Raw genomic sequence first — 21,451 nt, forward strand, 5'->3', positions numbered from 1 at the left:
GCATCTCATTAAATTTGTTAGATCTAAAAACCTTTTGAATTTCCTTACTATACATGCTTCTTGATCCGTGTCGAGTGAGGAGTTTGATTCTTGCTCGATCTTCTTAGCTTTGAAAGCTAGGTTCTGAGTTGGCTCCTTTTCTTTTGTAATTTTTGCACATCGAGACTCATGTTATTCAAAAGTTAAAAAAATATTCTAGGGTACTTATCTCCAAGTCCTTAGAGATATAGTATGTATCTACTAACTTTGTCCATTTTTGTGTTCTCAAAAAAGCATTGAGCGTGTATCAGATTGAATCCCAATTTGGTACTGATTCTCTGAGGTTGTTGAGTTAGGTGATTAGTTCCTTGATCTTCTCATGGAGTTGAGTCACCTTCTCTCCCTTTGTCATCCGGAGGTTTGTTAGCTAATTTCGTAGGGATGTCCCGTCTCGCTAGCTTGGCCTCCGAGGTGCCTTCATGGAACTCCAGGAATTTCTCCTAGAGATATTTGGCGCCGATTCGGTTGACTTCTTATAGTGACAGTACGATTAGCAAATGGAATTGTACTTTGTAGTTAGCCACAAAGTTGGCCTGCTACTTTTTATTCCATAGGTTTTCCTCTTTTTATTCTCTGTTTTCATCGCTGGGTACTTCAAAATCATTTTTTAACGTTAGAAATATATCAAAATCAGTTTTAAAGTATACCTCTATTTTGCGCTTCCAAAGTATAAATTCTCCTTTGAACTTTAGCGGATGAATAATTGAATCAGTCATCGTCTTGTTGCTTCAGTGGGCAATTAGTCCTTCTGAGGTGGTTAGGCTTTGATACCACTTGTAGATCCACGTAGGCCGGCTAGAAAAGGATGAATAACCCTAAAAAAATTAGCCAAAATCTCTTACTTTTACTTAGCAAGGATAGTCAAATTAAGTAACTACAAATAATTAACATAAAAAGTAATAACATAAATAAAGTAAGAGGACAGAAGGATTTATTTGGTTACAACTTAGTTGGCTGTTAATCCAAGATAGTTGAAAATTCCAATAAGAAAAATTTCCTTCGTACAGGCAGGGTAGCCTCTTAGAGACCTTGAACACTAAAAAAAAGTTAGGAAAATGAATAAGAGGTTATTTATTATTTCCTACCTCCATGAGGCTTTTTATAGCCTCCTGGGATGAAGTATTCGTTGATGTTTGTCGATTGAAGGCGCCTCCAAGAGGATACAGCTTATCCTCGAGCGATAAGACTTTTTTCTCTCTCAACGGTTACTGAAGGCGACTCCAACCAGCTTGAGGGTGCCCCCCATGAAGGCACAAGGGCGCCTTCCATCTTCCTTGAGGGTGTCTTCCATCAGTCAGGTTAAATAGTTAACCTTCCAGAAAGGTTAACTCTTCCTTGTTCTTACTTTTGGGTGATGCTCTTGTCATCCGGAGTTGAGCTCACCCGAACCTAACTCCGACCTTCTCCTTAAGCAGACTTCCTTCCTGGCTTCTCATCATTCGGATTGCTGCGTGCGTCCTTCTCACTCCACTAGTATACTCTTCCGCAATTTCTCATCTCTCGAATGCACCGAGCCCATCGACTCACTTCCTATGCCATCCTTCTTGTCTGCTACGTCTTCTGCTTAACTTCTTGTGTTTCTATGCTCCTGCACACTTAGACATAAGATATCAAATATAATAGAACCTAATTTGACTTGGTTGATCACATCAAAACTAATCCAAGGTACTTACACTTCTCTCATAGCAGAAGTACTAGCCTGGGTAGGGAACACCTCCCTGGGCATTCCTATAGGCCGAGTTGATTTTTGTTGTAGCATCGATGATGCCTTGACGAGTTGGGATAGTGATCATTCAAGGGGTTGGGCGCGAGTGGTGATTGTATGTTAAGGTTGATTGTCTGGGTTATCACCTACCATGTGATCTTGTGAAGCTTTCCCAAGGAGTCTAGGAGTAGAAACACATCAAGAAAAGTGGGTTAGAATGACAACCAATGAGTTTCCTAGCGCAACCACTCCGACACTCAAGTAAGTCTTCGAAAAAGAAGTAAAAGATACGTAAGGGAATTAGAATTTGATGTGTTATGTGCATATACTTTTTCTCATGAGGACATATTACCTTTTATAGGATCATAACTCTCCTCCATACTCTCCCTGCTATGTCCCTAGTTTTTCATGATTGTTTCCATGTTTTTCGGCATAAATGATCATTTATGCACTTTTATTTCGAGGTGTGAATACCTATGTTTCCCGCCTTTCTTGCAATAACGACTATGTTGTCAACGTCTTTAATAAATGATAGTTAATTGCTTTAATTTCTGACAATTAAGATCATTTTGGGTTAGTCAGGAGTAGGGAATCGAGTGTAAATTGGATCCTAAATTGAGAACCGACTCTGATCTTGCATTTGAGTCGGGTGTCAAGTTTGGATTGGATCTTAAATCGAGAATCGAGTATGATCTTAGATTCCAGTCAGAAGTCGGGAGTTGAGAGTTGAGTCTCGAGTCGGTAATGATTATAACACAATTATTTTTAACTTTTGATTATCATCGTGGTAAGACTAACCTCTTATGCCACGTGGTATTTCATATTACCTCCTGTATCATTGTATTTGAGCCTTAATTAAATTGATGTTAAACTTGTCAAAGATTAAACAAAAGAATTGTAAGGGGGTGTTTGGTTTAGGAGAATAGGAGTGGGGAATGAGAATGCGAATCATTGATTGTCATTATTAATGTTTGGATTATAGGAATAGAAATACAAATAAGGGAATGAATCTTTGAAATTGGGTAATAACTCATTCTCATGTACCTCCCCTTCAATGAGTCATTACCATATTTTCATCAATCAAATTATTCTCTTATTCCAAACATACCCTTGACCTAAAACTAAAATTTTCTCCCTTACTATCAAATATCAAATATCAAAATATATTTATTTATTTTTTCTTTCATACCATTTCTCTCTCCTTGTTCGCTCTCATCATATTTTCTCTCTCATCATATTTTCATACACTTTCTCTCTCCTTAATCTCTCATATCACAGTCTCTTTCCTTTTTTTTCTCATTACACATTCTCTCTTATCATATTTTCTCTCTCCTCAATCTCTCCCATCACACTCTTTTTTCTCTTTTTTTCTCATCACACTTTCTCTCTCCTCAATCTCTCTTGTCACTCTCTCTCCTTTTTTTCCTCAACACACTTTCTCTCTCATAATACTTTTTCCCTCATCATATTTTCTCTCTCCTCAATCTCTCCTATCACACTCACTATTCTCTTTTTTTTCTCATCACACTTTCTCTCTCATCATACTTTCTCTCTCACCATACTTTCTCTCTCCTCAATCTCTCTCATCACACACTCTCTCCTCATTTTTTCTCATTATATTTTCTCTCTCTTCATCCTCTCCCATCATACTTTCTCTCACATCATATTTTCTCTCTCATCTTCTCTCACCATGCTCTCTCCTATCACACTCTTTTTTCTCATTTTCTCTCATCACACTTTCTTTGTCTTCATTCTTTCTCATCACACTTTCTCTCTCATCATACTTCCTCTCTCATCATTCTCTTTTATCATATTTTTCTCTCACATTCATCTTTCTCTCACATCTAATTTTTTCTTTTATTTTCCTTTAAGGGTAAAAAAGGAAATTTTGATTTATTCCGATAGAAAATATGCAACTAACCAAACATTGCTTTTAAGAGTGATATCCATGCTCATACTCATTCTCATTTCACAATACAATGATTCTTATTCCGATTCCTATTCTTAGGAAAGAACCAAACGCCCCCTAACATTATTTGTTTTACTAATTTTTGTCTGTATGCTTTTGTTTTATTTTAGTTAAAAATATCTTATTTTTAAAAAATATATTAAAAGGATGCTTTATTATTATTATTAGAATAATTTTAATCAAAACTATCCTATCATATGTTTAGTTGGATGGTATAAAAATAGGGAATGAGAAAAAAATAGAAAATTAGTATTTGATTTGAGAAATTGATCATGGATCTCACATATTCAATCTCTCAAATATAAAAATAGATCATTATTAAATAAAATGAGAGAATAAAAATTCCTCTATTCTCATCCTCCACTTCTATCTTTCTCATTCCTTTCTTAAAATCAAGCACCCTCTAAATATTTTTAATCAATTGCTCAATATTATAATAATTTTAACGAAAACTCTTTTTTTTTCGACTATACTAATAATTTTTCAGGGTACTTCAGGCGTTCATTGACTCGCAACTGCATAAATCTTTTATTGGACGGATTCACGGGGCCCACTTAAATAAGGTGAAAAACAAGTAACGAACACCTCTCCTCCGCCGTCAGGCGGCTTCAGATCTTCTTCATTTACACCGAGCACTTCTCCGTGGATTCACTGTTAGGGTTTTGATCGTCTCTCTCGCTAAGGTTCATGCAGTATTCGGTCGATTGGTTTCTTTTCTCTTCCTTCCCCGCCCGAACTCTGGAATTCGGGTTGGATGGTTAGGTAGATCTCGGGAGGAGATCGAGAAATTAGGTTTACGGGACGAGGAGAGGAAAACATGTTCTATGGGACGAGCGTGTGGGATCCGTGGCGCATTGTGGCGCAGATCGTCTGCCTTCAGTGCCTCTACTATCTCACGCTTGGCTTCTTCATGGTCCTCCTTGTTGGTACGCGGGTGTCGCGGATGAGCCTCATGTACTTATTTGATTTCTCCACGCTCGTCGCGTCCAGCGTCACCGGCTGGTGCGCCATCGTTTCCTTCGTTCTCAGTTCTCTCGCTGGGTAAAAATCTCAACTTTCTTACGTTGTATTTATTAATTTCTTTGTCTTTGTGCTTGATTGTGCGATGGAGATTATTTCCCTTTTCCCACCAACCTTACTAGGTAAAGGTGTCAATCTACAACCTAATTTTTGTCAACAGGCATGTTGATTTTTCTTCAAGTACTCAAACAAACAGCTAGTTACAGTGACTTTGTTGGATAGGATTGAATTATGTTAATCTGTAGTATTAAAATGATTGAATGTATTCATCCTCAGAATTTCTAGTTTTGTGGATTGTGATTGATTCAGAGAAATCGCACTACCTATGCTTTTGAATATACTTTTTGTAATTAACAATGGCATAATCAGAGAAGTTCTATCTTATGGGCTTCATTTAGGATTTTTTTTTTTACTTTAATAGAAAAGTACAAGGAGGAGGAGAAGGTGATGGAAGACAAAACTGTACATGAGTGATCCATTATCCATTTGGACTTTTGTATTTTGTTACTCTCCACTTGCCTCCTATTTTCCACCCAATTTAAGTCTTACTTTTCATGGCAGTGTTCTTTGTCTATGAATAGTGCTTGTATGAGTTGTAGTCTATGTACTTGTTTAAAATGCTGATACACTAGCTAGACTTCACAAAGTATAACTTTACTTCTTGTGGTACAGCAACTGTATTTCTTCTCATTGATATTAAGATGAATTTCTTGTGTCTGAATCTTGGATTGGGTTACCTTCCATAGTATGTTTTTCTGTGATCGAATTTCATCCTCAAGCTGTGTTGGTATTTCAAATCGTTCTTTATTATCTATAAAAGCTTCCTGACTCAAGAGAGAAAAGTAACAATTTTATCAGCTAGTCTTTTGTTGTTCAAAATTGTGTGAAGACATTTTTTTTCTATCCCCAACTGCACTAAGTGTTTTTGATTCGATAAAGTCACAGTTTTCACCATGGTGCTTATGTTGGCTTATTGAAATAGGGTGCAAATTTATGTAGTGTGAAAAATGGTAGAAAGTATACACCTAGAATAAATCATTTATCCCACAAATTTCCATTTATTTGCTTGATAAATAGTTGCGCAACTGATTGAAGTACCATATAGACTTTAAGAAAAGTATTCCAATCTTGTTTCTTTTGTAGACCTGTGCCTCTGCTTTATTATTCATGTATGCCAACTTTAATTTGTGAAGTCTAGTTATCCTGTAAAGTCTAGTTACCTCTCATTTTGTACTTGCAATTTTATTTTCTTCTTATGTATTAGTTGCCTTCTTTCAGTTGCATTGTATCTATATGCTTTGAATTGTGTTGCCTGCTGGAAGTATATAAACCATGTGTTCTTATTTGCATATGTTATTTCCGGAGTTGTGGTGGAGGTATCTCAATCTGCCTTCTATAATCTTGAAGCTTTCCTGACTTGAGAAAGGGAAAGAAAAGCAATTTGTTCAGCAGCTAGAAAATTATAAACTTTGATTAGATATGATTGGTTAACTTTTAGTTAACTTGTTTGGCGAAAGATGTAACACTATCATCTTTTTTTGAGCAGGGCAGTTTATTTGCTTTATTTGATAGAAAGAGTGAAGAAGTGCTTGGATTTCTCAGCTACCCTCTATATCATCCATCTCTTTATTTGCATCGTTTATGGAGGTTGGCCGTCTTCGATTACTTGGTGGGTTGTCAATATCCTTGGTTTGGCATTGATGTTTTTTCTTGGTGGATGGTTGTGCATGCGACGCGAGTCACGAGAAATTCCCATCACACGACTACGTTCAAGTAAGCAATATATTGTTGATCCTATTTGGTCAATTGTATTATGCTTTTATATCGCATGCAAGGCTTTATGCATCTGAAAGTATTTTTCTAGATCACTAATAGTTCTAGCTAATGGCTATTGGCAACATTTTATGGGAAAAGGAAATATTTGGAGGTTCTCGGCACCTTGTTCCTCAATTCCTAAAGGACCTAAACCATAAATTGATGGTCAGAATTGTTGGTGTAGTTAGCACTAATGGTCAAACTTAAGTTTTGATGAATGACAAATGATTTCAATTATGATTAATTAGTGGATTATCCGTCGGAAATGTCCTTGGAGTAGAAGTCATCGAAAGTTTCAAATCAACTAAAAATAATCATGTTCTGTTTTTTTTTCTATTTTTCTTAATTTATTTTCCGTTGCATACTCATTTTAAAAAATCGATTTTTTTTTAAAATACGCGTGATTATAATGTATAACTTAGGGTCCCTTCTGCGAATGAACCTCCAATACCAAGTTCATATTGGGATCGCAATTTTTATATAGATGTAGATGATCTAACCAAGGTTATCAGGATCTGCTGCCAATGAAGACGGTGAGGGATTCATAGTGATCCCAACAGAGGATCATAATATCATACAATTTTATACTTAACACTAATATATTTGTATATACAATTATGAACATCAAGCTTTACAGTATGAATATCCATGCAAATATATAAAGTTATGACAACATTATTGAGATTGAGATCCTACCTAGGAACATGACAAGGGAACATAGATTGGATTATAAATTTATAAGATTTCAATTTGGGGCATAGGACCATAATTTTCCAAGGCCTAAGGTGCAGAATACAATCTTGAGTCTTGACAATCATGAACCTAACAATTAACACAGGCATTAAGAGACAAAGGAAGCAATAAAAATGGTGTATAACCATAACAAGAAGCAACTATTGGTGATGTTGTCCTAGATCTTCTGCTTATTTCCTCACATCTCATCATTATACTCAGGTATCCCCCTAAAGACAAAATCAGAAAAATCTTAACATACCCAATTAGTAATTTCCTGTTTGTGTTTCTATAGCAGTCTAGCTCAAACAAAACCTTTTAGCTATCTATCTTGAGAACAGGACAGTTTGTATGCTATAATAAGAATATTCATTTAAAATATCATTTGGTAGAATACATGAATAAGTTTACCTCAAAGATTTCTTACTCTTGACAAGGGGCAGCAAAAATTTGACAAGGATATTCAAAATTTGACACTTCCAAATTTTCAAGTTCAAGTCAATTGTAACAGTTTATTGGGTATTCTTGGTTGACCCACAAATGGAGGGGTTGTGCTTGGTTAAATGGGACCCACAAATGACAATGGATTCCACCAAGTTGGATCATGTTAAGTAGCCTTGAGCTATGCATTAAATGGGTTAAACAGATTTATGCTTTACCTCTTGCACGGATTTTTTATTTTTGCTGTGAACACAATTTAATCAAATGGATCATAATTGAAACTAACTATTTGCTGTGTATAAATGATCTCACAATCTGAATTGTGACGTCTACTTGTAGTTGGAACATAAAAACCACTAAATTTTATTATTGGTTCGAAACAAAAGAAACAAAAATAGTGGAAATAGTAAAGTTCTAATTGGTTCTGAAAGATTGTTTTATGCAATTGCTAGAGAACAAAAGCTGCATACGAGAGTGAAAATTAGTTTGTTTTGTTTTAGCATTGTTGTTAATCCTAGTTGAGACAAATAGGAGTTGATAATGTAGACTAATGCAAGGTTTGTTGGGGGCAGATGTTTGACAAAGTTTAGAAGATCGCGTATGAGAATCCAAATACGTATATACCAGGTTTCTTCCAATCAGACTAATTGCTACTCCCCACAAGTGTCTGACGACTGGATCTGTTTTCTCTCGCACTTCTGTTGTGTCGATCAATCATGGAAGAAAGTGACCCAAATAAGTGACGAGAAAAATACATTGAAGACTTTTGGATTGAGATATTGTAGTTAACATTCAACAAAGTAACATCTGTTGAGGAAATGTATATTGCACGTCAGTTCTCTCTGTATTGACTGAAATCATTTTAAATTTGATTGAGACCGATTCTGAAAGATCTCAAGTAACTTAAGACAAACAAACTGTACAAAATGAACATCTAATTTTTGGTATTTACTAAAATGGTGTATTTGATGTCTAAGATACTCCTTCGTTCACTAGTCTTTAAATTTTTTTAAACCTAAATTGAATTCGAAAATCTCTTTTTCCTTCTCTTTGCCGGTAAACCATGAACCTTCCCTGACCATGTTATTTTAGTTAAAAATTGTAATTTAAAGTAAGTTTTTGTTCACGATGTCTATAAAAATGATCTTACGAGGATTTAAGATTTAAATGATCTTTTAGAAGAGAGGTACACTAATAAAAAAGTATAAAGGCACGCATTTTTAATAAAAATAAATAAATTTCAAATTTTACCTAAATAATTGAGATTGATATTGAGTGCTTTTAGAGATACGTTGCAATAAATGAAACAATTAAAAAAAGTTTAAAGAGATAAGAGTAAAAAAAAATGAATTGATTTAATAAGAATAATATAGTTGATTTGAATGTACTGATAAAATTTTATATAGTTGATCTTAAATAGTTAGGTCATTGATAACTATGGTAATTTAAAAAAACTAATTTAATATAAAGTTTTTTCGCTTTTTATTGTGAAATAAGAATTAATTTGCACTTTAAATTAGTACTCTAATAATTTTCAAGGTAAAAGAAAGCAATTAATGAATATAATTATTGTGTTAGCTTGCAATGGAGAACAAACCAATGAAAACTTTCACCATGAGTAACTTAGGGAAGTAGTCCCAGTGTGAGTTAGCCAATAGTCAATCATTCTTTTAGAACAAAAGATGATATTGATCCTCCCAAATGACCTAAAAAAATTATCGGTCCCATCATAAAATACAGACAGATAAATCACGAAGAATATTTTAACCTCATTCTTGCTACCTATTCTCCTACTCTTATACCATTTAATGGTTTTCAAGGAATAACTTGGATTCAACAACACCTACAAAATTCAATTACTACACAGCCATTGAGTTTGAGATAAATAATCAATTGATAACTAAACCATGAAATATGTTTTCAAAATATTTGTGCTAAATCCTATTCAAAACTACCTAATTTTAAGCAGAACTACCATATGAATCTCTGAACACCAGGCTCATGAGCCCAGTGGAAGGGCTGGAATAAAAACAAGTACATAGTGAAGATATTTACAACAACGTAGAGCGACCAGATAAGTCGTAAATTGCAAATTTTTGGAATAGGGGAGTGAAGTACCAATAAGTAGAATGGTATGGTATAATATCTGAACTCGATGAGCGGGGCAGGTACTAGAACAAGTGCAGTAGCAACAACATAAGAGAAAACCCAGATTGTTCTCTGATTCTTCCCTGTCATATAAAGTGTTCAACGTTTGAAAAAAGTTGCACCATGTGAAATGCTGCTAGGATGAATGGAGCACTCACGTAGTATGCTGACGATCGAAAACCAGGAGTAGATATAAAGAGGGATTAGGAGGTACTTAGTTGTCCAGTGAACCTGAATAACCCTCCGCCATATGTAGAAGGTGTAGTGACGGTTGTCAGCAAGGAGGTATGGATGCGCTATGCTGCATTGGAAAATTGAACTGGGAGCTTGAACTAAATCATGGCTAAATGCTACTAACAAAACTGTTCAGAGTTACATGCGATTTAATGAGGATAGCCATCAATTTGCAATTAAGGGATATAATTGACAGCACGGTAGTTCTGACTCAATAAATTAGTTAGTTTTTAGGACTTCCAAATTTTTATTCTCTACAACTTCTCCATGCTGTTGAATCAACCAGTTGGCTGATTACATATTTGAGACCTCAACGAATATACCATGCTGAATAGTAGACAACATAGACACTAAAGTTTTACGAGTACCTAAATAAGATTTAACGGTCCTCACCTGAAAAAGTGTACAGCGAAAAATCCAAAGAGAAGAGCCACCATCAATTGAGAAGAGCGAATAATCTTGTGCATTCTAAAAGATTGAAATAGACTTGCAGCTTGTTCCAAATGCACAGGAACAAGGGCAGCCACAGAACATAGACCAAAGTACAACATCTGGGCAAAGTGTAGGGATACTGCATGAGCATCTTTGGCACCTGCATCATTTAAGGTGCACTTTAGGTTTCTCCAAGTATTAACCACTAAATTCAGATAGATAAGCTTGCTAATTCTTCAAGTAGTACCAAGAACTATACTCCCATTCCAGATGACAAAAGCCACAAATGCTAACAGCACCAGGGCAAAGGGGAAAAATGCAATTGAGAGTTCCCATTTCAAGCTCCATAACTTGAAAGTGACATCTAGGATCTCATCAAGAAAACCTATACACAAGTTTAATTAAATTGTTAATTTCACCAGATACCAAATGCAGTGCACATGATGAAACATAATCACGAGGTCTCATGAGCTACACAAGCATATTTAAAATAACTACAAAAAGGAAAAGCATGTGCTAAGTGTCCATTAGTTTGCGAATGATATAAAGCAGAGGAAAAGAATGGGATAATCACAAATTTTATCAGTTAAGATGATAAAACAAGCCATGTGTAAATGTCATGAAAGATTCTCTGATATTCAAAATTTATGCAAAGTCTGTTTGCAAAAGACTACCTGGAGAGTTGTGTGGAGAACTGATTCCCTCGGATGTAGACTCTTGACCATTATAGGAATGCATTCTTCGTTTTCTCAACCCCGAAGATGTTAGACTACTCATATAATGGGTCTGAAGACCATTGTCCTTGAGCATTATTTTATGTTTGCTTCCCGAAAGAGAATCATTTTCACACGAGTCTTCAATGCAAGTAATAACACCATCCAAAGCAACAAAGAGCATCCATATAATATTTGTTTGTCGAAACAGCGTTGCAATAGCACCAAGCTGTAATATACAAAGTGCCCAAGTAAATGACTATAGAAAGAAGCTAACAACTGTCCATATCTCACCTCTATATAAACATAGACAAGATCTATATACAAAAAGCGACTTACTCAAGAAACACATAATATTTCTTCAACATTTGATTTAGCTAAAAAAAAAAACCTTCACATTAAGCTTTACTTAATCAGATATAATTTTTCAAAAATATCAATTAGGGTGATGAATTGAGGATTAATGTCTCTTATCCAAACAGTATGCAAGTGCGAAAGAAAGTGTTCTGGTCCTCAACTTCTATCAGATTTTACCAAATCAAACTATGTTACTTTCATAGAAAAAACTAATGCAAAAAATTCTTTGTTGGTGTGATAAAAAAGGAAGCATCAAAATATGTATCAGAAAAAGAAGAGATGAGCAGCAGCTGAAATTTTGGAACTGAAACTGCATATGAAAATGATAAATTGTTAACGTTGCAAGATTACACACCGTAGCACTGAGCCAATAGTGCCTTTTTATACTAGCCAGGTACATTGCAAGGACTGCAGTCAGTGAAGCTACATCGGTGTAATACAAAAATGTGAAAAACCAGTGAAGTGGATACAAAGCTAGCACAATTGCATAGGTTGTGGCTCTTTTTTCACCAAGATTAGGTCTTAAATGGATGAGTAAATCATAAATTATTACAGAGCAGATGATCGCTACAACAGCATTAGTTGATCGGATAATTGAAGTGGAACAAATTGAAGACAATGTCATGGAAGTCTCAGCAAACCACATAGCTGGGAACAGGGAAGCAACATAGGCCAGTGAAAGGTAGTACCTGAAAAATCAGAAATTGTCATAACCTAAGCAAAAAATTAGAAAGTGTTCACTTGATTCATTTGAGCTTACTTTTCCTCAAGTCTATTACTAAAACCAAAAATTCACTGATGCTTCTTCAAAACAAAACATAGAATTCTTAAAGATTGAATAGAAACCCATTTACATTCACAACCCAACCGAGCCAAAAAAGAACTTGAGGTGTTTTCATGAACTGGTAAATGTATCTTAACACTGAACTAGTTAACCTATAGTTTCTGGGCAATCTCTCTAATTTCTCAGTGTGGATTTTCACAAACTGATGAACACATGCTTCTTAATACTAAAAAATTAACATATAGTTTCTGGACGATCTCTCCAACTTCTAAGTGTGGGTTAACCAAACCAAGAGAAACAACTCACAGGACCTTAGTAATCATTAATATCAACTTGTACGAAACAGAAAGCAAATAACCAGAACAACATAAGCAACTCACCTTTACAAACTAGAAAACACAGAAGTTAGAAATGATAAGGAGATAATTTTTCCTCATCAAAACAAGAGCACAAATGAGCAAATTTGAACTATCACTAGCTCTGATTGAACCCAAAAGGTGATGGGCAAAGAGACTGGAACGAACAAGACCCTAAATTTTACAAACACAAAGCACTCAAAGTTTAAAAATGACCACAAGTAGCTGATTTCACATCTTGTTATCATAACAATCAGAGAAGAGCATGAATTGAGCAAGATCAGGATATGTCCCTCTCAGAAGCAAGAGGGAGATGATAATCATGGGAGCTCAAGTGTGGAAATCACCTCTTCAATAGTGTCGCACTTGAGGAATGTGACAGAGCATGGCAGAAAGTAATAATCTCAGCAGAAATTCCAGAAACGCTAATCATGCAATGAAAAAATCTACAACTATTGTGACACAATCTTATGATCAGGGACAATTAGTCAACTAAAGATGAGATGAAAATAACCTACAAGCTAACCACGACTAATATGGTTAAATTTCCCATTTGAGATTAGGCTCAGGAGAGCTGGCCTTAAAGAGAAAGTTCACAAACAGTCCCCAAGAAATATTAATGGATGTGTGTCTCTATCTTCAACTCATGAACTATTACCTGACCAGGCACAATGCTGCCATGGTCAAGAGTTATGTGAGCCTGAGAGTCTCTCCATCATCTTCTAGACTTAGATATTGATAAAAGTTTTCTAACTCGACCCAGCACAATTTATCCTTAATTGAATTAATGCTCTACAATAATTTTAGAGTTACCACAAAAAGATAAATATGTTTTGCAGGAACTAAATGTGGTCCTTAATGTCTTCTCCTTAAGGCATATGGCACTAAATTGATTCCAAGAACAACATAAATCAAACAAATTTTTGCAGGGACCAAAATGTGCTCTATAACAATTTCTCCTAAAAGGCTAGACTATGTTGGTCCCCAAACCACACCCTTAGCATCTTTCCACTGATTTAAATAAATATTTCCTTATAATAAAATGGAATTCATATATTGTGAAGCCACATTTAAGTTGAAAACTTAACAAGAAAAACAGGGGGGGAAATTGATGGATGAGAAGAAATTCACTTATTAAAAATGTTGAAAAAAATAAGATATAGTTTATTTAACGTATTGCTCCTTCGAGTTCAATGTTTGTTAAGTCAACCGACTCTCAGAAGAAGCATAATATTGTAGAAGGCCTTCAACTATATTTCACTCCTCATTGCAGCCAAATGAAAATATTGACAAATCAGAAAACAAAAACAAGTGGTACAGAGTAATACAGCAATCATGAAAATGACGCAAATTATTAAAAATGAGAACACTGACAAGCCAGGGGGAGTGGTGATCATGGGATCCCAGGTCCAGAAGTCCCCTCTGCAATAATGTTGTGCCTGAGGGATGTGGAATATCTCATCCTGAGAAAATGGAGGAAGAATCTCAGTGAAAAGCATCAACTACCATTTATCAGAAAGCACAAACTATTGTATGATACCATGTACGGATCACGGACAAACCAATTCACCATGATCAATATTGGAACAACCCAAAGGCTAACCACAGTAACGACGGTTAATCTTCCCATTTGGGACTGAGTGCTAGGAGGAAATTGCCTTGATGAAGTTAATTAGAAATCCTGAGCGGATGCAAGGAAGGGTCTTTTACCTCAGTTCTCCACCGCTATCATACCCTGCAAATCAACAGTCAGACATCGCTGATCCTACAACCTCAATAATATGCAAATCCAGAAACAATGTCAAATCTAAGGAACGTCTGCGAAACCACGATAAAATTAGCGGGATTAAGATCCTACTGACTTCGCCTTCCCGGATGCCAGTCGCTACTACGCTCGATCCACCGCCTCGGTCGCAAAATGGAAACTGCAAGAGCCGACTATTTTGAATTGGCCTGATTATTCCCCCTCAGAAGGGAAATCTTCTGGCATCATGGGAGCGATCGGGTGGGAATCGACCGGAGATGAAAAGTGAGCTCGGCGGCGGCGCTAGGTTGGAATCGTCTCCGAAGAGATCGCCGGCTGCGCTAGGGTCGAAAGGTGCTGGAGACGACCGTGGGTCCGTCGAGGAACGGCAGGAAAGGAGATAGTCGACGGCGTTCGGGAGGACGAGGCCGGCGACGAGATTCGAGATCGTCCTGCGGTGCGCACAACGATTTAGACCAGCAGGCGACCCCGTGGGTCATCCGAGATGGCATGGGAGTTGCTGCAATGAGGTCATCGGGTCGAAACTCAGTGGCAGTGGGGGAAACTAAGAGCCTCCTATAAACTTTTATGGGTTAATTGTTAAAAGTGGCAAGACTTACTACAATTGTCAAACGACACATTTAGGTTACATTTAGTTATGTGTAATGTAATTTTATTTGTAATGTAATCAAATTTATAATGTAATGTAATCTTGATTATATTACTATGTTTGGTAATGTAATATATGTAATCTTTGATTAATTACATTCTTTTATTTGGTGTCCATTATTTTTTATAAAAAATGTAATTCGTATTATTATAAAATGACAAAAATATCCTGCGACTTTTATTGATGGTCGTCGTATATTTTTATATTTTTTTAATGCTAAAAAGAATTCACTAATACACTTTTGTTTTTGAAAGCTATTAAAGGAAAATTATATTTAAGACTATTAGGTCAAAACCTTTTAATGAGTACAAACATATCAAAATTTTTTAAAAAAACTATATTCAAAATTATCCTTGATCTAAATCAATTTTATTCTTATAGGTTTATTTATATGTATAATATTAAAAAAAAAATGAGAAAAGTTGTCCCTTTCTGGAAAATGTTTAACTTAAGCGTGTTAAATGATCATATTTTATTTTTTTTTATTTGTCCCTTTTTTTTAATGGGGAAGTCTTCAGGTAAAAGCCGCAATTCAAATGACGCCGCAAATTACGCATTCAAATTACAAGGCGCAGAAAGGATAGAGTCATGAAGAAGGAGGGGGTATTTAAGTAATTCCGGTGACATCTGCGAGTTTCGGCGGCGCTCGCTAGCCAGTTTGCTTCTCCGAGAACCTCGGGTCGCCCTTGTTGCCGTCCCACCTCGGTCGCCTCATCAGGCCCTAGTCACCGCAGAAAGAAGGCGAAGGAGGAGGGGAGGATAAGGATAATATTGAAAGAATTAGGGTTGATACCGGGCGGATGATTCATGGTACTGAATCGCTGACCTTCTTTCGCTTTTCTCTTGGAAAGTCGAGGTGACCGGTTGGGCATCTTTATTTATTTTTTATCGATTGATTGTTGAATAAGCGGACTGGTAAGTTCTGGATTACATCGTCGAGCTTTTATGTTCCCTTCCCTTTGTTTCTTTGCTCCTTGTGGCTAAGAACTTGTACTTGTTGTCTTAAGAGAGCGCACATGCAGAGTATTTTTGCAGCTTTAGAAGGCAAGCAAGGAAGTTTGAGAGAACTGATGTTTTTTATTGGATTGCTAAAGCTCATTTTTATTTTTTTTTTAACTCATGGTACTGAATCGCCTACCAATTTTCCATTTTTCTATGTCCCGTATGCTTTTCCCCTGGAAGTTGGGGAGGAAGCGTGTGTACTGAATCGCCTACCAATTTTCCATTTTTCTATGTCCCGTATGCTTTTCCCCTGGAAGTTGGGGAGGAAGTGTGTGTGTGAACCTTTGAGTCTAATAAGCACAATACTTCCTTTCAATTCTGTCCAAGCATTTAAGTTGTGTGAATGTCACCGTCTCCCAAGTGGCAATTACCTGGTTAGTGTGGTGTTTGTACTTGTTTCTTGAGATATCCATATGAAATCTATTGCCTTGGATGGGTGCGATGTAATGTTCTTGGAAGAAAACACCCGTTTCTGTTGGTTTCAATTAAATGCCTTTATGAAGTAACTCCTTGCTTGAAGTAGAGCTTTCTTGTGTTTGTTATCTTTAACAGTTGATTTTTGACCTACTTTTACAGGCAAGTCCAGACAACATTATTGTAGGTTCTCATGTGTGGATTGAAGATCCAGTCGTGGCTTGGGTTGATGGAGAGGTTTTTAAGATCAGAGGTCATCAGGTCCATGTGCGCACAACTAATGGGAAAATGGTGTGTTGGGCGAACAATTGACCAAGCTTCACTATGATTATCCATTTGTTTAATTTTTTATCTTATTATTATTATTTGTTTATTTATTTATTTTTGCTTCCTAAAGCTTAAAGGGAAATGGAGGTGACAACATACTTGTAACTGATAACTTTAAGTATCCAAGTTCATTTTATAAAGGGGTGTAGGGGTTGATAGAGATGTTTTCATATGATACAAGCAAAATGGTTGAAATGGAGGAGGACGTCAAGTTTTCTTTGTGATTTGTAAGGTACCTCAAAAGTTCAGGGAAGCTTTACAAAATGATGGTTAGACTTGGTATGTTGTATGAAGTTGAATGTTGGGATATAAATTAAGCACATGAGCGTAAGATGAGAATTATTGAAATGAGGATGTTAAGGTGGATATGCGGCCATACAAAGATGGAGAGGATAAGAAATAAGAACATTAGAGAGAAAGTTGGAGTTGTGCCTATTCGGAGAAAACTCTGAGAGATGTGTTTAGGATGATATGGACATGTACTTATTACACCAATAAATGTCTCAATTAGGTGATGTGAGACCAACACAAATACGCACATTAATCGAGGAAGAGAGACCAAAGAAGACTTGGTTTATAATGATAAAACAGATAAAATTTCATTTAAATATAATATAAATGATGATATAGTAGGAGATTGAGCCCAATGAAATACAAGGATCCATATAGCGTCTCCACTCAATGGGATGAAGACTTGGTTGTTGTTGTATTATTTTTACTTCCTAAAATATTTTATCATTGCATCTGACAATTTATTGTTTGTTGCTCAATGGTAAGTCACAAGTTTTTGTTGTCACTTCATATTCTCTCTAGAGAAATGTGTAGGTTGGTCATATGGTAAAGCAGTGGGCTATCTATTACATCTCGTACTATGTCCATTTTTCATCTTGATACTAGGGTGTTGACAAGAGTTTCGAGAGAAAATATGGAATTAATATTTTTCCATATCTAGTCCAAAAAGAGGATAGTCAAAGAGAGAGAGTTAATGACTACTTTATTTTTGCTTTTGCAATCAATAGAGATATCGGTGACGAGGTAGTATGGTGTGTAGCATAGGAAAGATAGATTAGGACTCAAACTTCTCTTCATTTTTTATTTCCTAAAATTATTCATAATATGTTTTTCTTATTTTTTTGGAAAAGATCTTGTGTATAAATGTTAACAATATAAATATATAAATTGGTTTCTTTCACCGGGACCTCGTATGGCGGGAGCTTCGTGCACAGGCTGCCCTTTTTAAGTTGGTTTCTTTCCTAAGAGATCAAACTTTTGGGATAAGTGGTTAGCCTATAAACATGGTATTAGAGTGGGACTTGAAAGTTTGAATCCTACCTGTGTCAAAACCACATATATCTAAATCATTGATGCACTGGGAGGGCTGTGCGAAGGTACTTGGATAGTGCATATAGAGCTTGTAGAGCTTGTGAATTTAATCGGATCAAGTTATTGACATTGCAATTGTGGAGCTTGCTGGACTTGATGGCATGGGGCTTGGATCGAGGTGCGATTGTGGAGCTCGTGGAATTCATTCTATTTGATGGCGAGGACTTTGATCGAGGTCCATCGTAGATTGAGGTTGTTCTTCAATGGTGTGAGAGTATGCAAAAAGGTTTATTTTTTTCCTAAACTTTGAACATGCTAAACTTGTACTTTAATTTTCACATGTGATTTGTTGTTTTTAATTAGGTTATGCCAAAATTCTCCAATTAATTGGCAATTTGCATGGGTGTTATTTTTTATATCTAGGGTAGAAATGGAAGTTGGTTGTTAGTTTTGGTTCTAATGATGTATTCTACTTAACATATGCACCAAGGTCGTAGCAAATCTCTTGAAGGTATTCCCTAAAGATATAGAAGCTCCACCTGGAGGAGTAGATGACATGACAAAATTATCATATTTGCATGAACCTGGGGTTTTGCAAAACCTAGCCACACGATATGAGCTTAATGAAATCTATGTAAGCCACTTCTTAATACATGGTAAACGCTTCCAAACAAAGTAATGGAATATTAGAGAATTCTTTATGACTCCAGATTCTCTGAAATTTACAGACATACACTGGTAATATCCTGATTGCAGTGAACCCATTCCAAAGACTACCACATCTATATGACACCCATATGATGGAACAATACAAAGGAGCAACATTCAGGGAGCTGAGCCCCCATGCTTTTGCAGTTGCTGATGTTGCTTACAGGTTATTTTAGTTCTACTTCTAAGGTATGATTAATTTCCTCTTTTCTGACTTGTTCTTTATGATAAGGAAACAGGGCAATGATTAATGAAGGAAAAAATAACTCCATCTTGGTCAGTGGTGAAAGTGGTGCTGGCAAAACTGAAACAACAAAGTTGCTTATGAGATATCTGGCATATTTAGGTGGACGATCAGGGATTGAAGGACGGACCGTCGAACAACAAGTTTTGGAGGTAAGACAATTAAACAATTAAGTCATTGTCTCTCTCTAGAGAGAACAAATGACATATTCAAACTGAATTGTCTTCTTCAATTTTATTTATTAGTCAAATCCAGTTCTCGAGGCTTTTGGGAATGCAAAAACTGTTCGGAACAACAACTCTAGGTAAGATTTGTATATTTTCTCTGTATTTACTTAATCCAATGTGAGACTATGCTTTCAAAAAATACCTAGCATCTATTGCACCACCATATTGTGATTACCTATATTCTGAAAATATTATCTTTTTTCTGGAAGTAATTTCTTCTTTGTAGTTTAGAGTTTTATTTCATATCTGCCTAGCTAATTGAGTTTCACTATTCCTATGTGACATTACAATTAAGTCGCTTTGGTAAGTTTGTTGAGATTCAATTTGACAAAAATCGGAGAATATCTGGTGCTGCTATTAGAACCTACTTGCTTGAAAGATCTCGTGTTTGCCAAATTAATGATCCTGAGAGAAACTACCACTGCTTTTACCTACTATGTGCTGCTCCTCATGAGGTACTTTTATTCTGTAATATGTTATGCTATTAGAACCTTGTCTTTTTTGGTCAGGCCCTCTTTTCTGTTGAAGCTAATTTTTATACATATGGAATGTTACTATTTTTGATAGGATATCAAAAAGTATAAACTGGGAAGTCCAAACTCATTTCACTATCTAAATCAGTCCAAATGCATTAAATTGGACGGTGTTGATGATGCTGAAGAATATATTGCAATTAGAAGAGCTATGGGTATAGTTGGAATAAGTGAGCAAGAACAGGTATACAAAGTTTGTTGATTTCGAGGAATTCTAGTTACATTTACATTTTTTTATCATAGAAAAGTTTTTTTTTAAATTATTTTTTTACGAATAGGCATTTCTCAAGGTATTGCGTGTCTTATAGAGGAATTTTGGTGATTGTTTTAGGAGGCTATCTTCAGGGTTGTTGCTGCTATACTTCATCTTGGTAATGTCAATTTTGCAAAGGGACAAGATATAGATTCATCTGTTATCAAGGATGAGAAGTCAAGATTCCATCTGAACATGACAGCTCAACTCCTGATGTATGCCAAACTTATTTCCATGTTTGCTAGTTTTGTTTAACTAACATGCTTAGATTCTGCTATAATATGCTTATGGCAGGTGTGATGCCCAGGGTTTAGAAAATGCTTTGATCGAACGTGTCATGGTGACACCTGAAGAAATTATTACCAGAACTCTTGTTCCTGCTTCTGCAATTGTTAGCAGAGATGGGCTTGCAAAAACCATTTATTCCCGTTTATTTGATTGGTAATGATAACATCTGTCATCTACTGATATACTCTACTGTAATTTCTTTTACTGAGCGGAGATATGATTTAAGTTGGAATTGATATGCGGCCTACAGGTTGGTAGAAAAAATCAATGTATCAATTGGACAGGATCCAGATTCAAAACATTTGATTGGGATACTTGATATTTATGGTTTTGAGAGTTTCAAATGTAATAGGTAAACCGTCAGCATTCTAACAGAAACACAGTTTTTAAATATTTGAAGTACTAACGATGAAGCTGATATTGCTTATGGATGCACTTTGCTTGTGACAGTTTTGAACAGTTCTGCATCAATTTTGCAAATGAAAAGCTGCAACAACATTTCAATCAGGTTTGCTTGAAACTTCATGATACGTTGGAGATCCTTGAGTCAAGTGTGATTTTTTTTTTTCTATGATGATTTGAACAGCATGTTTTCAAGATGGAGCAAGAGGAGTATGCCATGGAGGAAATTGACTGGAGCTACATTGAATTTGTTGATAACCAAGATGTTCTTGACTTAATTGAGAAGGTATATGGAAAGCTAATATGGTTAACGTTGTAGCTGGTCATTGGAGGCTTCTGTTCTGACTTGAGCCTATTTCCTCATTTCTAAGGAAGCTTGAGGATGAGATCACTTCAGGCCTAAAAGTTTTACCCAAATAAAGCCACAATGTATCACCATTAGCCATCCATTAATTTTAATTGTCACAGAAACATCACAAACGCATTACCAGAAGATATGAACAAAGACAAACTTAGATTCCAAAACTAATACATTTTGGCTAAGAGAAAAAGTTATTTGCATTAAAATGAA

General features: G+C 35.8%; 3 protein-coding genes across 6 annotated transcripts in view; 2 read left to right on the forward strand and 1 right to left on the reverse strand.

Annotated features, from left to right (window-relative positions):
• The first annotated feature begins 4,272 nt into the window (after positions 1-4,272).
• LOC121970755 (protein SYS1 homolog) lies at positions 4,273-8,886 on the forward strand. Of its 2 annotated transcripts, none has more exons than XM_042521669.1 (3): positions 4,273-4,754; positions 6,280-6,506; positions 8,279-8,886. In XM_042521669.1, the coding sequence occupies exons 1-3, from the start codon at positions 4,531-4,533 to the stop codon at positions 8,299-8,301; spliced, it is 474 nt and encodes a 157-aa protein (XP_042377603.1). In that variant the 5' UTR covers positions 4,273-4,530; the 3' UTR covers positions 8,302-8,886. The 2 variants fall into 2 exon arrangements, with proteins under 2 accessions (XP_042377603.1, XP_042377614.1); XM_042521680.1 differs by having other exon boundaries at positions 4,277-4,754; positions 8,294-8,868.
• Positions 8,887-9,591: 705 nt separating this feature from the next.
• LOC121970762 (dol-P-Glc:Glc(2)Man(9)GlcNAc(2)-PP-Dol alpha-1,2-glucosyltransferase-like) lies at positions 9,592-15,024 on the reverse strand. Of its 3 annotated transcripts, none has more exons than XM_042521710.1 (9): positions 14,608-15,024; positions 14,286-14,480; positions 14,120-14,208; positions 12,159-12,294; positions 11,210-11,477; positions 10,783-10,920; positions 10,497-10,695; positions 10,028-10,170; positions 9,592-9,952 (listed from the first exon to the last, which is right to left on the reverse strand). In XM_042521710.1, the coding sequence occupies exons 2-9, from the start codon at positions 14,373-14,375 to the stop codon at positions 9,693-9,695; spliced, it is 1,323 nt and encodes a 440-aa protein (XP_042377644.1). In that variant the 5' UTR covers positions 14,376-14,480; positions 14,608-15,024; the 3' UTR covers positions 9,592-9,692. The 3 variants fall into 3 exon arrangements, with proteins under 3 accessions (XP_042377644.1, XP_042377628.1, XP_042377637.1); XM_042521694.1 differs by having other exon boundaries at positions 11,961-12,294; XM_042521703.1 differs by having other exon boundaries at positions 11,961-12,294; positions 14,604-15,024.
• A 691-nt stretch (positions 15,025-15,715) lies between these two features.
• LOC121970786 (myosin-17-like) overlaps positions 15,716-21,451 on the forward strand; it is a 31,961-nt gene continuing 26,225 nt past the window's right edge. The window contains exons 1-13 of the mRNA XM_042521748.1: positions 15,716-15,969; positions 16,738-16,866; positions 18,716-18,859; positions 18,954-19,099; positions 19,173-19,329; positions 19,423-19,481; positions 19,700-19,859; positions 19,972-20,121; positions 20,269-20,405; positions 20,485-20,631; positions 20,729-20,830; positions 20,929-20,986; positions 21,065-21,166. Coding sequence (XP_042377682.1) covers positions 15,967-15,969; positions 16,738-16,866; positions 18,716-18,859; positions 18,954-19,099; positions 19,173-19,329; positions 19,423-19,481; positions 19,700-19,859; positions 19,972-20,121; positions 20,269-20,405; positions 20,485-20,631; positions 20,729-20,830; positions 20,929-20,986; positions 21,065-21,166 — 1,494 coding nt within the window. The 5' untranslated portion in view covers positions 15,716-15,966. The remainder of the gene's footprint in view (positions 15,970-16,737; positions 16,867-18,715; positions 18,860-18,953; positions 19,100-19,172; positions 19,330-19,422; positions 19,482-19,699; positions 19,860-19,971; positions 20,122-20,268; positions 20,406-20,484; positions 20,632-20,728; positions 20,831-20,928; positions 20,987-21,064; positions 21,167-21,451) is intronic.

The sequence above is a fragment of the Zingiber officinale genome, chromosome 1B (genome assembly GCF_018446385.1).
Source record: "Zingiber officinale cultivar Zhangliang chromosome 1B, Zo_v1.1, whole genome shotgun sequence".
Taxonomy (NCBI): Eukaryota; Viridiplantae; Streptophyta; class Magnoliopsida; order Zingiberales; family Zingiberaceae; genus Zingiber; species Zingiber officinale.